Below are 15,244 nucleotides of genomic sequence, written 5' to 3'. Positions count from 1 at the left end.
GGTTTGTCCCTGCCGATGACGCTCCCCGAAAGTCGCTGGGGGGCGTGTTAGCTTAGCTCAATTGGTAGGGCCCTGGACCGGTAATTCAGAAGATGTGGGTTCGAGTCCTACAGCTGGCTAACCTTTTCAGCGACTTTCATCTTTCATCGATAGGTCGAAGTCGAGTTGTCGCGAACCCCACCTCGGAAAGTAACGGCAGCGCTCAAAGATCGCGCCACCGCAAATTTGTAACGGTTTTTCTTTAGTTACCAGTTTAAAAAAGTAGCGCGATCTCTACTCCGCTACCGAAAAAAGTAACAGATACGGTACCGCCGCTACTATTAACGGCGCTACGTACAACACTGTTTATCGGTACCAAGACGGGTGGTGTTCACCCTTCAGCGGGTACAGCTTGGGAAAGAATTGTGGGAACACAGCGGTGTCGCGTTCGTTCATTCGAGCAACACCGTATATAGTAGCAAACAGGAACAGACACATGCTGGCTGCCGTGCCGGGGAATTTGCGTCCTGGGCAGACTTCTGAGGGAAGGGAAGTATGTCGGCATACGTCTGACAGCGTCCGAAGAGAACCCAGCAAACACCCCAATGACCTTATTCTCGTCAAACTGTGCGACCTCGATTACTTTGTCTTTGCCAGTCATTTGTTGTTACGTGAAGAAGGCGCGACCGTCAAGGGGTGATGACCAATGGCAGACGAGACACACAGTAATCGAGGCAGATTACTTTGTCGACAATAAGGCCTCGGGCAGCACCATCAGCACCGGTATTCAAACCCGGTCTCGGCGTGACCTAGACAGCACGTTAACCACACGGCCACGCGAGCTGCCCTCTTTCCAACCAGCACAACATCTTGGCCCAAATATTCGACCAACATTGATTCACCCTTGATTCAACTTTGAGCCAACATTGCCAATATTGGTCCAATATTTGACTCTCCAATGTTGTGCTGCTTGGGTTGTGGGGCTAAAATGCAAAGGAAACCGTGCGCAACCCGCATCCTGTTATTGCAACCCTCTCTCGCTCTCCCACCGTTCCCATGCAGTTTTGCCCTGTGCCATTTCACAGTCGCTTTGTGCGCTGCTACGCGAATCAAGCGATTAGCACTAGAGCTCTGCACATAACAGCTTGCCTTCGAAAGCGCCCTCGGTATGCTAATGGTGCTTCGGAGCCCTTATTTCACTGGGAGGTAACACTTACCAACATCTGGTCGTATCGGGAACCAAATCTGTGGGTTTTCCGGTAGTGAGACCATATTCTTGTCTGTACCTCGCATCGCACTCAGCGTCGGCCTCAGAAAATCTCTCAACCATATCTTCTCTTTTGCACTCTGGTGCAATAGAGCGAAATATTATATCGAGATGCATTCGTATACGCTTCGAAATAAAAGGCAGTGCTTTGCATTTGCGTAAAAAATAGTATTTTTGCCCATTGAGTCGCTACGCACACTCGATACTGCGCTGGGAACGAAATGCTTTTGATTGAGTAAGGTTCGTTTTCCCCTATATACTTCGCAAAAAAAGCAAGTTCACTGCATCGCCCTCTACTACATTTCGAACAAACACGGGATGAGCGGTAAGTGGATTAGCTGCAAATCATCATATTCGCGGTGGAAGCGATATGCCTACCTATATACCTTAAACATCATCATTACGCTTTTCGCGTTGCCTGTTCGTGGTTCCATGCCGAATTTTGTGATCCAAGTATGACGTATAAAAAGCCAGGAATCGTGCGAATATACCGTAAGCATACCTAGTGCGGGCATTCGGACACTTTGGCTCTAAGTGACCTTAACAGGAAGTGAATAAAATGGCGAGCGACACCTGTGTTTCTCAACGAGGCGCATGACAGCCTTCTGTAGTTGCGTCTGGCGCGGTTCATGTAAAGCTCCAGTCAAACTTAATAGTAACACAGGAGAAAATTCGGTCCCAGTTCCCAGCGCGATAACAGTCACCCTTGGGACACTGGGCGAATGTTGAGTGATCAAAATTCTTGCGTTAAACTAACGAATAATTCTGTTCAATTAAGATTTCCTCATTAACCCAAGGGTAGCTGTAATCGCGATCGGGAACGAGACCACATTTTTTCCAGTGTTATCATTAAGTGTCATACCTCATGCTGTCAAGATTGGGTTAAAAAATGTTGCCAATAAAATCTACTTCGAGGCATCAGAATGGCAGTTACTATGTTGTTTTTGATGGTTGGCAAATTCGTAAAACGAAACGAATTTGGAGCTAATAGGCAATTTTAGCAGACCATTGGTAAGGTTATAGTGTATATCGGAACCCAACACAGTCGCGTGTGACTCAGAATCTTATCAACTGGTTGGTCCTCATGATGGACACCTCATGATGTAATATTTCCTTTCCTTGACTGGCGGATGCCGTCACGACGGAAATCACTGGTCGCAATGGGGCAACAACGTGGGAGAGAGCACACTCGACTAATCCGCCTTCTGTACTTTGGCTTGACACGATTCCTTTCTGTCTCACGTTGGTTGGCACTTTTCGTCCCTTTTCCTACTCTTTTGCTTACCAGTCACGTTTATATCATGTTAGTTGCTTCGTGAAAATGAAACTTAGGCTGCTTTGAGTCGCGTGTGCCCTGGTTGCGCCCTGTCTCAAACGTTTTACGTCGCGCAGAGAACAAAATTACTGTGGCCTCTTCGCTAGGTCCTGTCTGCTTGTTACAGTACGTCGCTTTCCATAATATCGCTTACCTGTACAGTTCCACTTGGATGCTCCACATTCGGTCCGTATATTCTCGAGAAAAATCTCAAGAAAATCTGGATCACTGCATCCGTGTTCTTTTAGATATCCCAGAACGCAATCCCTGCTGTATTCCATTACACTGGAAAAGGTAGCATGTAAATATTACATAAATCAGAGATTATTCTTAACATACTGAGGGCTAATAAATTGTCACGTCGCGGTTGATTGCATCTCATAGAGTAGACAGCAATGTGCGCGCTTCGCAGGAGAGAAAAACAGTTTCTCTCTCTCTTTGTCTCTCGTTCTCTTTTTTCTTTCTTTGCATTGAAGCCGCTGGCTACATCAAACGTAAATCGTCATACTTCAGCGGGACCAGACAACATCACTTACGACGCACAGGGAAACCTTGACGTCTGGGCACGCCGAGCGCTCCTTCATGTTTAGAACACATCTTTGTAACAGGGAGCCCTACCAACTACATGGAAGGAGGCGTTGTTTGTTGTTCCTGAAATCAGGCAAAACCCCAAATGCCCTGTCCCCAAATGCCCTGCCCAGTGAGCCCGACAAGCTGTGTGGTTAAAATTACGGAGATAATTGTTTTGCGTCATCTCGACTGGTGGCTCGAAAAGCAAGGTGAATTCCCTCACGAAATGGCAGGCTTTCGTCGCCACCGCATTTCCACGGATGCAGTGCTCGACGTCCTCTCAACAGTCCGGACGACCAAGACTTGTCATAGAACCGCCTGGAGCAAGAAGTCATCGCTCGGACGGGGAACCCGGAACAACTGGTGTCGAGAGGCCCGAAACGGACTTCAGACTGTGCAACCTCTCAACAAGCAGCTCGACAGCGTCCATCAACACTGTGCCGTCACAGATTGTGCCCCAAGGACAACGTCCAATTGTGGTGAGCCGGCAGCCTGTGCACAGATCTCTTGTGTTAGATTAAATTGTGTGCCCATTATTTACTGGTGTTGGCCTCGTTTCTTCCACAAACTACCCCAAAGGTACCCCTATCTCATGTGCTGTCGTTCCTACCGGGAGTGGTCATCACAATGTGATGTTCCCAGGAAGCGAGGTTCCTAGAATCACTAAATGGGCTCCCCAGATGTGCCCATCGAGCAGGCCAGTCGTATATTACTACTAGCATCTTCTTTGGGTGTGTATGAGCACCCCAGGAGTGACAGCGGCCGTTTAAATGAATGGACAGCACGACATTCTTTGAACGCCCCCACCCAGAGCCAAGTCAACTGTTGACGAACCAACGTCTAGCACGAAGATATAGTGCGGAGAAAGCTCTCTTTTTAGCAATTTCCCTGTTTTCCCGACGTTTCCCAAAGCAGGGAACAGCCGTGGCCTGCAGAGGCTAGCTGGGCACGTAAACTGAAGCGACAGATGGGAAGAGGGAAGGCGATCACGACTTCACACGAAACCGCCGATTCCAGGAAGCCGTTTCATTACTTTGCCGGCTTTTCCCCAAGCGAGGGATGCGAGTGGGAATGGCGACTGGAGAGTCCATAAAGGGGGAGCAGCTCCATAACCAGGGAGAAGGAGAAGTCAGGGCGGACGACCAAGACTCGTCACAGAACCGCCTGAAGCAAGAAGTAATCGCTCGGACGGGGAACCCGGAACAACTGGTGTCGCAAGGCCCGAAACGGACTTCAGGCTGTGCAACCTCTCAAGAAGCAGCTCGACAGCGTCCATCAACACTGTGCCGTCACAGATTGTGCCCCAAGGACAACGTCCAATTGTGGTGAGCCGGCAGCCTGTGTACAGATTTCTTGTGTTAGATTAAATTGTGTGCCCATTATTTACTGGTGTTGGCCTCGTTTCTTCCACAAACTACCCCAAAGGTACCCCTATCTCGTGTGCTGTCGTTCCTACCGGGAACGGTCATCACACTGACATAATTTTTCTTATAAGCTAAATGTACTGCGAGAGCTGTGTAAAAGGAAATACCTCAAGGTTAGCATCCTAGCAGACGTTTCGTGCAAGCGGGCCACGACCTTCAGCAAAAAATATTCTGAGAACGAACTGCATTGACACTCAGTGACTTTTTCGAGTTATTAGTTGTATTCTGTTTATGTATTTCTTGCATGAAGCTTTTGAAGCTCTTTGGCTGCTGTCAGTTTTGTCCTCATCCACGTGGTTCACACATAGGGGGCAGAAATTAAGGGTCAGATGGAAGATACACTTTGCTTTTCATTATCCTCCTCTACTGAACTGGTGCACAGCACTCGTGCTGTCTCAACTGCGGAATGACATCATCACCCTTGCTGTCTACAAGTCAGGTAGAGAAGGATTCCAAAGCATGCCTTGTGGCTGCTCCTTAAGCAGTGTTCACACCGACCAACAGGCCAACTTAGAGGCGGTGCCATCTACATATACTAGGCAGCTCCGCAGACAAACAATCTCGCATCATCTTATTTCACCAAGAGAACAACATTCTCTTAAGGAATGCCAACAAGGATGCTTCTGTGGCTTTGACCTAACAACTATTGTTTTTCACAGACACCTGCACAATTTGTAACCAATGCAATCTAATTATAGTGAAAAAATGGCTAGGAAGCAAGCGAGCTGGTGAAGATGATGCATAATGTAAAACCCCGAGACTAGGGAACACGAAAGGACAGACTTCGTGTTCCCTAGTCTGGGGTTTTACATTATGCTAATAATAGTATTATGGCACTATAACACAAATAAAATTGTGGTGCGTGCCACCACCATTGGAAGTGAGGGCAAGTCATGTGACAATGCTCCTCTCACTGATTTGCCAATGCACAACCAATTTCTGAAGGTTTCGTTCGGTGACAGATTCCCTCCAATTTGAGTCGGTCATGAATGTGCAGTTGGTGCAGAAAGTTGGCCTGTGTGAATGCTGTCCTATCGTTTGTTACCTTTGTTTGTGTGACAGACAAATGAACATGCGATAGATACATCAAGTGAGCTGAGTAAGATAGCTTTGGACACTTCTCTGTACAAAAAATGTGTAAACTGAAACCAACTGATAACTTGAAAAAATCACCCGTTGCCAACATAGTCTAGTTTTTAAATATTTTTCACTGAAGGTGCAGAGTTCCAATACGTAAAACAGACGTTCCAAAAGTGTCCCAAGTAAAATTTAAATGTTTAAAGAAATGAGCCATTGCCTGCACAGTCCATGGCACCGCACTCTCAAGTTTACGAAGATCTAATCTGCACTAATGCAACCCAGCCTAAGACATACAGAATTAATTTGCCAGTTTCGATTGGTTTTCAATGGTCTTCACTTTTGCACTAAAATACAGATAGCATGTTTGTGTTCCTGCCTCCAGTGTACGTCTAAGCCTTGGCATTACACACTCTAAGAAAAAAAGGTGTAATTTTCTACCTTTTGGGGTAGAAGTGTGTTGTTACAGATTCTCAACGCTTTTGGGGTAGAAAGTGAGGGGTAGAAACACTTCTACCCCTTCATTTCTACCACACTGGTGGAACAGTTCTACCCCTGAGTGTGAAGAGAATTCTACCCTGTTAGTGGCAAAATTCTGCCCCTACATGGTTAACTGTTATTCCTCTGGGGGGGGGGGGGGGTCTATCTTTTCTCTCCATATGGGAGACACCTCTACCCCAAGGATGAGAAATATCTGCCCATCCTGGCGCTAAATATTCAACCCTTCCCGGAAGATAGTTCTACCGTGAGTAGAACTGTTCTCCCTTATTGGAAGATAATTTTTTACCCGAAATGGTAAGAACCTCTGCTATTATTCGTGCTGTGCCTACCGGTGGCATATCTCTACCCGTATAGACGGAGCATTTACACCTTGTACGGAAATATTTACTCCGCCTTTCATGAAGGACGTCTGCCCTTTTGAGAAGAACTTGACATATAGTATTTGTGTGGATGAGATAGAATATATACGTAAACAACTGTTACTGGTCACAGCATTTTATTACCACGTCACAATTGGAATCGTACACTTGCGCTTACCAATGCGAAAGGTACATCCATATTGAAGAAGCCTGAGCACGGAGACACGAAAGAAAACACGACACAACACAGACGACTCCATTGTTTCATCCATCAGACTGCACAGCACTTGCATAGACTGTCTTGCACATAAATTCCACATGCATGCACCATAACAAGGGCATCGGGATAACTTCTGAGGGCTTGACATTTCACACTACTGTGTCGCTCTAAATACACACAAATATTCACTCGGTGTGTAATATCTGCCCGGAGGAACACGTGGCAGGACGGATGATTTCAACTGAAATGTAAATGGCATTAATAGAGCATTTAAGATAAGCGACAAATAATAACGACGGTACATGTTTCACTCCTCAGAAATATGTTTACATGTGTGATTCCCTCAGAAATAAGCATGCAAAACGAAGAAGGCTGTCCCGGCAGTGGACAAAAGTTAAGAAAAAAAATTAATAAATAACACAGAGCACATCTAAAAAACCATGGCTCGAGCGATGAGTGGCTTCTCCCATCAAACAGTGGCTCACCGTATGTTATGGCTCCGTTTCTTCATTTTCGAAGTGGATCCTGTAATTACATCCGGCGGGCGCTGATAAGGTGCCGTGCTAAAGTTGTCATGGTGACCTGCGTGTATTACACAAACGCATTTGCTCATGTTGCAGTTTCATAGGATGCTGAAAAAGTGTCAGACGACATGCCGATCAACCCGAACACGCAATGCGCAAAACACATTTGATCACTGCATATGAGACGCTCGGGATGAAAAATCTTGAATATCAAAATTACTCACCTGATTCTGTCCTAACTCCACCTTGCTTATGTTCATACCATTGCAGCTGAACCGATAACACCTTCCACCACGGAGATGCGAATACCCGACTCAGCATAGCCATTAGGCCGCACGCATGGCCTTCGGTGCAGCAATGTCCACGTGCAAACCGACAGTCTGTCACTTCCAGCGTTCGTCTCTATACTGACCCCTTTTACACAATCAGCGATTCCGCGCAAGCGCAGACACTCCGTGTTTGATCGCTCTGGCTAATCTCTTGAACAGTGACCTCGAAGCTGGACCAAACGCCTTTGTGCGCAGGATTAGTAAACCTCAACTATTCTCGTCGCTTGGGTGACTCCATTTACACTTCCATTAGTGACCCTGCTACGAAACACACAAAAAGAAAAAAGAGTCACTTGAACCCTAATAGTGACAAGATTGCCACAGTGGTTCTACCGTTAGGGGGAGAGAGTTGAGTAAAAGGGTAGAAACAGCACAACTTCAACCTGCAGTCGGTAGAGAGAAAATAGGTCGGGGAGAACTGTTGCGCTTCTACCCGTTTTCAACCTTTTTTTCTTAGAGTGCACACTCTACAGCAATACATAGCGTGACACAGCGTATTGACAGTTCAGTACAGTGGATCAATTCTACGCACCTTGTTTACTCACAGCATATGAATTATTAGTGGAGTCTCCTAAATGACAAGTGTTTTGACGCAAGAGACTCATTTGATGTGCTTCGAATGTGGTTCGAGGAACATACTAAATCAGACAGGGAAAGGACGACATTGACATTAACAGTGCGACAGGACATACTGTTCCTTGTGTGACAGTTTCTGAACGTTCAAATTCATTAACAGTTGTTGCCCTCTTGCTTTATATGGCGTAACACATTCTCCGAATGTCTGTCTGGTTTTAACTATAACTTCGTAACGTTCCGTCTCATCTACAGTCCAAGGGGTAGTCAAATTTGACCCACCCTTGCTTGTAATCCAAACACGTAGTAAAGAACTTCAAAATTACGTGCGTGTTCCAACCTAACCTTGTTCTTCAGCACATTTCACCACCCTCCGCCCTGCCCTGTGGGCGATGCGTACAAATTTACAAATAGCCGCCGTCGGCGTCTGTACAGCAAACGCATCGGGTTTTCGGGGTTTTCTGCCGCCGCTGCCGCCGCTCTTCTGTATCGGCCAGGGTTTCGAAATACGCGGACGGTGCCCACAAGATGATTATCTCTTGGAAATATCGTAGGCCCTGTCATGAGGCATTCCCCTTATACTTCCTTAGAGGTAGATTGGATTTTCTATCCTTCTACATTTGGACATCAGGATTGTGTTCTGCGATGCTTTTAAGTTGAGTTGGAGGTAGTGCTGCAAATCAGCGCAAACTGCGTCTGTTGCAACTAGTTCGATGTCTATTGTACCCCGTTTAAGCGTTTTTCGGGTTATGAAGTCCAGAGTGGACTGAATGAATGATCGTGTCCGTAAACAGCAGTTTTACACTGGAAGAAGCCTAGTGAACTTATTCTGCATCTCCGTGAATGTAACAATTGTAAACCCCTTCTCTCTAAAACTAGTGTTTTGTACAAAGAAAATACCACTTGGCAGGCAATCCTCGGGGAAACTACAGCGACGACCATACCTCTAATTGCGTAAGCAATCCCTCTGTTCTTCGTCTTCCCCGCTTCGGAAGTTTATGAATCTATAGGGTTTTGTCATGTATTGAACTTTACTGTGTATGAGAACTTTTTTTGTGTCAGTGTGTTTCTGTCTCGTCCCTGTCTCGGGTGTGGTACCTCTCATTATTCTGCCTCCGGAAGTGCAAGGACGGAAAGCTCAGTCACAGTAAAGCTTCCCATTGTCTCCGGTGTTTCTCAGTTACTCGTCCATTCAAACACGTAGTATAGTGCTACGCACGGGAAATACATGAGGAATATTTCCTGTAGCCAGGGGTAGAACTGGATGAACACAGTTTTCATCCACATTCATTACCATGCTGTCGCAGCGCGACTTGAACGGCCGCTTGCACGCGGAAAAGCGCTTACCAGCAATGTTCTTTGTGCATCTCTTCCCGGCTCAGATCTCTAGGTTGTAGGTCTGCACGACGTTTCGGGCCTGTTGGTTCGTGTGCTTCTTTATATCTTTGCTCGCAAATGAGCCTGGCGTCTGATAAGGTTTTATCATTGCACAGTGGTGGAGGGACGCCTGAAAACGAAAGATGTGGTATAAGCAGAGCGCCCCAACAAACATGCGTCAAGGATTTAGAAGAGATTGTACTCCATAGGATTGTACTCTGTCCCAAATGTCAGTGGCCCTCTCCGTCTTCCTTTAACTCTCCTCATCGGATATTCGAAATTTATTTGAGAATCCCTCAAAAACGTTTAGTAGTAGCTTTCGCCAATCTCAGACCAATAGGAGAATATTTCTTGTCAGAAGAAAACGCTGCGTTCAACGTACGTCTCGCACCTCCCCCTCCAATATTGTCCTGTTTTCGTCCTTTTAATCTCAACCAGGTGTACATTAGTCCTCAATCTTTCTACTTCAGATGTAGAGCATATTGGTACGCGACCTGTATATACAGGGTGTCTTTTTTTTATGCGATACAGATTTTTCATTAAAAAACTATAAGGGCTATAGACATGCTGTTTTCACTTCTATCATCTTTGGGCCAGCGGACGTTCTTGGCCAAATGTTGCTCGACCGGCAAATGACTAATTACCTAAAAATCGTTAATTAACTTTCTAATTATAAGAGATTCGAAGTTATCCCAATGAGAACATATGTTCCTTTCGGTTGCCTGATATCGAGGCAGTTTTCAGAACAAAAATTCGTTAGGTGGATCGTCCGCAAAAAAATCGTGAAGGAACACCATATTTTTCTTTATTTTGTTCATGGCGCACCTTCGGAGACCCGTCTTTCCTTCACCCCCAATGCGAGAGGGGGAAAGAGCACACTGCCGCCTCTTGCGTCCTGGAAAAAGATTAACAGAAAATGCAGCCCAAGATAAGGGCAGTTCCGACAGCGTCGCCCTATACATGTGTTTTTGTTTTGTTTCCGCAAGTTAAAACTCTTCTTCGACACACGGGGCGGCACTGTGGCGGCATCTTCGACGCATGAGGCTCCTTCACCATCTCACATTCGGAGTGAAGGAAAGACGCGTCTCGGAAGATGCGCAATAAAGAAAATTAAGAAAAATGGTGTTCCTTCACGATTTTTTGCGGACGATCTACCGGACGGATTTTTGTTCCGAAAACGGCTACGATATCAGGTCACCGAAAGGAACAGGTGTTCTCATTGGGGCAACTTTGTAGTTTTTATAATTAAAAATTTAATTAACGATTTTAGGTAATTAGTGATTTGACGGTTGAGCAACATATGGCTAAGAACGTCCGCCGCCCCAGAGATGATAGAAGTGAAAACAGCATGTCTATAGCCCTTATAGTTTTTTGATGAAAAATCTGTATCGCCTAAAAAAAGACACCCTGTATTGTCCGCTGGCGGGACAACGCAACCTAAAAGTGCAAATACCGAAGACGGCAATACAAACAACATAGACAGGCAGCGAATCGAACTTCTTTTTTACCCACGAACGACAGCCTTAGAAAACAAACTACATCTCTGACAAAATGACAAACTACATCTCTCTGCTTCAAAGTCCAAAGGCCAATACGCATGAGACTTTTTTCCCTTTAGCGAAACGACGCACACACGCGAAGGACGCCAAGCGTGTGCAGCGTTTGCGACTGCCCGAAACGCATGGAAAGTCTCTAGAACGTGCGATCTCGCGTGCGACGCCGTACCCGATTTTTATTTCTTTAAAACCCATGTTGCAGCGATACGGATGTCGCCTGGTCGTCAGAAGAATGAATATTTCATTGCCTCGAGTGTCCTTAGAGTCATTAAATAAGCTTCGCTTCAGAGAATCGACACTGAGGTCCAAGGGAGAGCAGGAACGCCATCTTGTTTCCGCACCACTCCTGTACCATCCCCAGTTGAAGGTCGAAGACGACTAATATAATGCTCACTGTGCGATAGAGAAGCGTGCATGATTATTGTGCGATAATCCATGTATTGTCAAGCAGAGCGTCCCGAGGGTGTGAAGGAGAGCTCGAGGCCTACAACCTTGATGAGCTGCTTTCAAGAGAAAGGAACATTTAACCTGCGTACGATAGATGGCATCGTGCACTAAAGTACGCGTTCGCGTGGCTACCGTGGTGTGGAAACAAGATGGCGCGTGCTAGCTCTTGGAACTCAGTGTCGATACTGTGAAACCAAGGTTATCTAGTGGCTCTAAGTGTCCTAGTGTGATTGCAATTCTTCTGCAGGCACTTGACGGGTGTGCGCGCCAGGAATAGCAAAGTAAAACAAATTAAAGCAGGGAAGTGAGGGAGAGAGGATGAGTGAGGGACAGCCTCGGGGACGTCATTTCATATGCCAAAATTGCAGAATGATGATGCTCTGAGGATCAGATTTTGACATCCCCGGGATACCATCCCTGTCCCCGTCCGACGACCTTAGAGTAACCCTGGGATGATTGTTTTCTGAGGTGCTGTGAGGTTCTGGGCAGTTCCGGGCTCCGAGGCCGAGTGAAGTGAACTGTTGAACTAATGTGTTGCTCGTCGGTGAACTTGTTCGTTCAGTTCGCTCGAATGAATCGTTCAATTGGAAGGGTTCGTTCAAGAACAACACATCAGTGCGCCGAAACACTCCCCCCCAAATGTCAGTGACACCCCCTTTTTCACCTCTGTACCCCCAACAGGATTGTCCTAGCAATTTCTGCTTTAGGCACATGTGGGTAATGACATGTTAAGCTCTAATGACGTAACTATAATAGTTACCCCCATTTTTTTCAACACCCCTCCGTTCTTGGTATTCCGGATAAACCACTGCTCGCAATTGAGCCACGGATGCCGGTAAAATCGCAAAGTTTTCGGAACCATCCCTTCTGTAATACTCACACTTCGGTTTGGACGATGGACAGGTTGTTTTCATTCTAGTCTCTATCGCCGTACCAGAATGTAGAACAGTGTCGGGGTGGCACCCTTTTTCTTCTAGGAGTTTCGGAACGCAATACTTGTTGTATTTTAACATACTGGAAAAGATAGCATTTACACAGCCCTTAAATGACAGAGACCTTCTGATGGGCAACATAGCCTGACATAGCCTTCGATCGGGTGTACTTAAGGTGACCTACGACAGATGAAGCAACAAACAAGATTATCGGGGTTTCCGTCTAGGGATGCTACATTTACATTAGAGTGGTTTTCTGTTCGCTTATTGTGACCTTCCATTAGCGTGGCCTTCACTTCCTGCGATGGGTAATACTTTTTGTTTCCTTTTGATGGCACCGCTCTAAGACCATGGCCTGAACATGAAACAGCGCTTACCAGCAGAGTAGTTCCACATCCCCACTTGGTTCAAGTGGGTCACTAGGCTTTCGAGTATCGACGCCGTGTTCCTGGTTATATGTTTTGTAGCAATCAGTGTTCGCGTCGGATATTGTTGGGGCGTCGCACTTTGCTTCAAGAAGGCCTGAAAACGAACAATATGATATGCGAACACACAGGATACAAAGCAGACCTCGGCCTAGATCTACAGTGGAAAGGTGTAATTGCTAATATTGTCATCATTCATCAAAGCCGTATCGATTTTCTTAATCGAATCTCAGAGCAAAAGGTTTATTCGTCGTCTGAAGTTCGGTTGAACCAGTCGATCTCTTTTTTTTTTTTTTTCATGAAGTGGACTGACACCAGTCATGTACTACACTGATTCTAAAATGTGGATATCTTCATCACCGACGTCACGGAGACTCTATGAAGGACAGATTATGCGTCTAGCAGTCTTGTAGCCCGGTTGTACTCACAGTTCCAGTCTGATGGTTCACATGCAGCCTCTATTAGCTTGCCCCACATCTTTTTTAAAGGCGCAATATTCCACTGATCGCATCCTTTTTCTGAGAGCCGTAAGGGAATGCAAGCCTTGCCGTAAATCAGCATACTGGAAGAGATGTATACAAACGAATTGTATTGTTTACCGTTATTTACTTTTGGGCTGTAGCGCCACGAAGCCGTATACGTTGTGAGTAAGAAGTAGTCAATACTTCGAATGAATGTAAACGCAAAGACACGTAAATCCCCAGTGAATAAGTCATACAGTGCGCATCGGTACTATCAAAATTAGACGAGATTTACTAAAGGAAATTAATTATGCCGACACGAATTAACGTTGGTAATTATCACTGTTGAAAGAATGACAAGAAGTCTGGGTGGGCGTCGCGCTGTGCTGCTTTTTGCGGCAGATGTCCAAAAGAACGCACGTAAAACACCAATGATTCTAGAAAAGGATTGCTTCAGCACCTGATTATGCGTCGCGCGAGAGCTGCTTGATCGGTTAAATTCAATCCGGTCACGGCGGGCTCCGGAGGTGTTGCTAACACCCTGTACTCGAACAAGCTCGAAATAACGGCCGTCCACAACTGGTTTTCTGGACGCTTGACGTGTAACCCTATGTCCTCACGTGCAGCCACGGTCATTCTGTTCATTTCTCTGTTTGTTAACTGTACTTGCTAGCTTTGCACTGCGGCTAATACCTTGGGACGTTGATGTCACCCCGAGAGTCACTGTTGGTATCGAGCCTTAAGCGTGTCACATCCCAACGCCGTGTCGATAAGAGCCAGCAAATACGAAAGAGGAACTGACTGTGATGATCCATGCTTACATAATGCAAGAAATTTACAAGTCATTGCTCATAAGTTTGCACCAACAGTTGCCGATTCCCAAAGTAGCAATGTTTCCTAAAAGGTTTTCAGCTTCCTTTCGCACATTCGCTGCACACCGTATTTTGGAGACGAACAACTGCAAAAAGGTATCTTCTCAAACTACATGATAAGTAAATGTAAAACCCAGCAGCGGTTGCCAATGCTAGTAACAGACGATCAGGTGGTCTGTGCAAAAGAAAAACAGCGCGAAATTGTGTGTTGAGAATGACAACCCAGGAAGCACACCAATACTAGCCGAATATCAGGCCAACGCGGGCTGCGTAGTTCGCCATATAGTTCCCATATGGGTTGCCAATATTGGTCCCACGTAAAAAGTGTAACCGCAGGCTCTCGCCATTGGGCCAATATGGGCTGCCCATATTGGCAAATCCATTCTCCCGTATTGTGCCAATTCTGCCGTGATAATATCGATATGAGCCGGCGTAATAATAATGTTTTTCTTTTTTTTTTTTTTGTATAATATCCAGAAGTAAAAGTGACGTTACTTAATTCGTCGTTCTTTTATTTGTTTCGTGCTGATCTTCTAACTGAACCACGTTGCATCGCGTTAGAAAATAATGCCTCGTCGTAAGAACGAAGAATAGGCACAGTGCCAGTCTCGCTCAATGACCCAGGTAATCGAGCAGAAGCAGGGTCATGGAGAACATGCTTCATCATCATGCAGAACATCCCTCAGAAGCCTGCGTTCTGATCGCAGTATCGTGACACTGTGGACTTCCATGCACATGCATGTTTTTCGTTTATATATGCTTTCCTACGTTTACAATGAAAAGCAGTCTTTGTCCAGGTTTCGAACTGATTAGAAGGATGCTATATGCTACATAAGAACGAATATTTTGAACGCATAGTTTGTATCAAAAAACACGAATACTCATTGTTTTTTTGTTTTTTTTTTCATAATTCGGTAGAGCCAGATGTCAGAGAACCAGCTTATCCAGAGTCTTGGTCTGGTGTCCCATTGTCGTGGAATCTTTTGCTTCCCGACTTCTTTGGCTAAATCGGTTTGGAATCTAGTATTTTCGACGC

At 45.7% G+C, this 15,244-nt stretch overlaps 1 protein-coding gene across 1 annotated transcript in view; it reads right to left on the bottom strand.

Moving 5' to 3' along the window:
• LOC135375664 (uncharacterized) overlaps nucleotides 1-13,466 on the bottom strand; it is a 118,909-nt gene extending 105,443 nt beyond the window's left edge. The window contains exons 1-6 of the mRNA XM_064608328.1: nucleotides 13,304-13,466; nucleotides 12,828-12,972; nucleotides 12,399-12,532; nucleotides 9,486-9,645; nucleotides 2,716-2,846; nucleotides 1,197-1,326 (exon numbers count right to left, since the gene is read on the bottom strand). Coding sequence (XP_064464398.1) covers nucleotides 1,197-1,326; nucleotides 2,716-2,846; nucleotides 9,486-9,645; nucleotides 12,399-12,532; nucleotides 12,828-12,972; nucleotides 13,304-13,436 — 833 coding nt within the window. The 5' untranslated portion in view covers nucleotides 13,437-13,466. The remainder of the gene's footprint in view (nucleotides 1-1,196; nucleotides 1,327-2,715; nucleotides 2,847-9,485; nucleotides 9,646-12,398; nucleotides 12,533-12,827; nucleotides 12,973-13,303) is intronic.
• Nucleotides 13,467-15,244: the final 1,778 nt, after the last annotated feature.

Source organism: Ornithodoros turicata, unplaced genomic scaffold (genome assembly GCF_037126465.1).
Source record: "Ornithodoros turicata isolate Travis unplaced genomic scaffold, ASM3712646v1 ctg00000914.1, whole genome shotgun sequence".
Lineage (NCBI taxonomy): Eukaryota > Metazoa > Arthropoda > Arachnida > Ixodida > Argasidae > Ornithodoros > Ornithodoros turicata.
The sequence above is the reverse complement of the archived record's forward strand: the minus strand, read 5'-3'. Positions and strand labels throughout refer to the sequence as shown.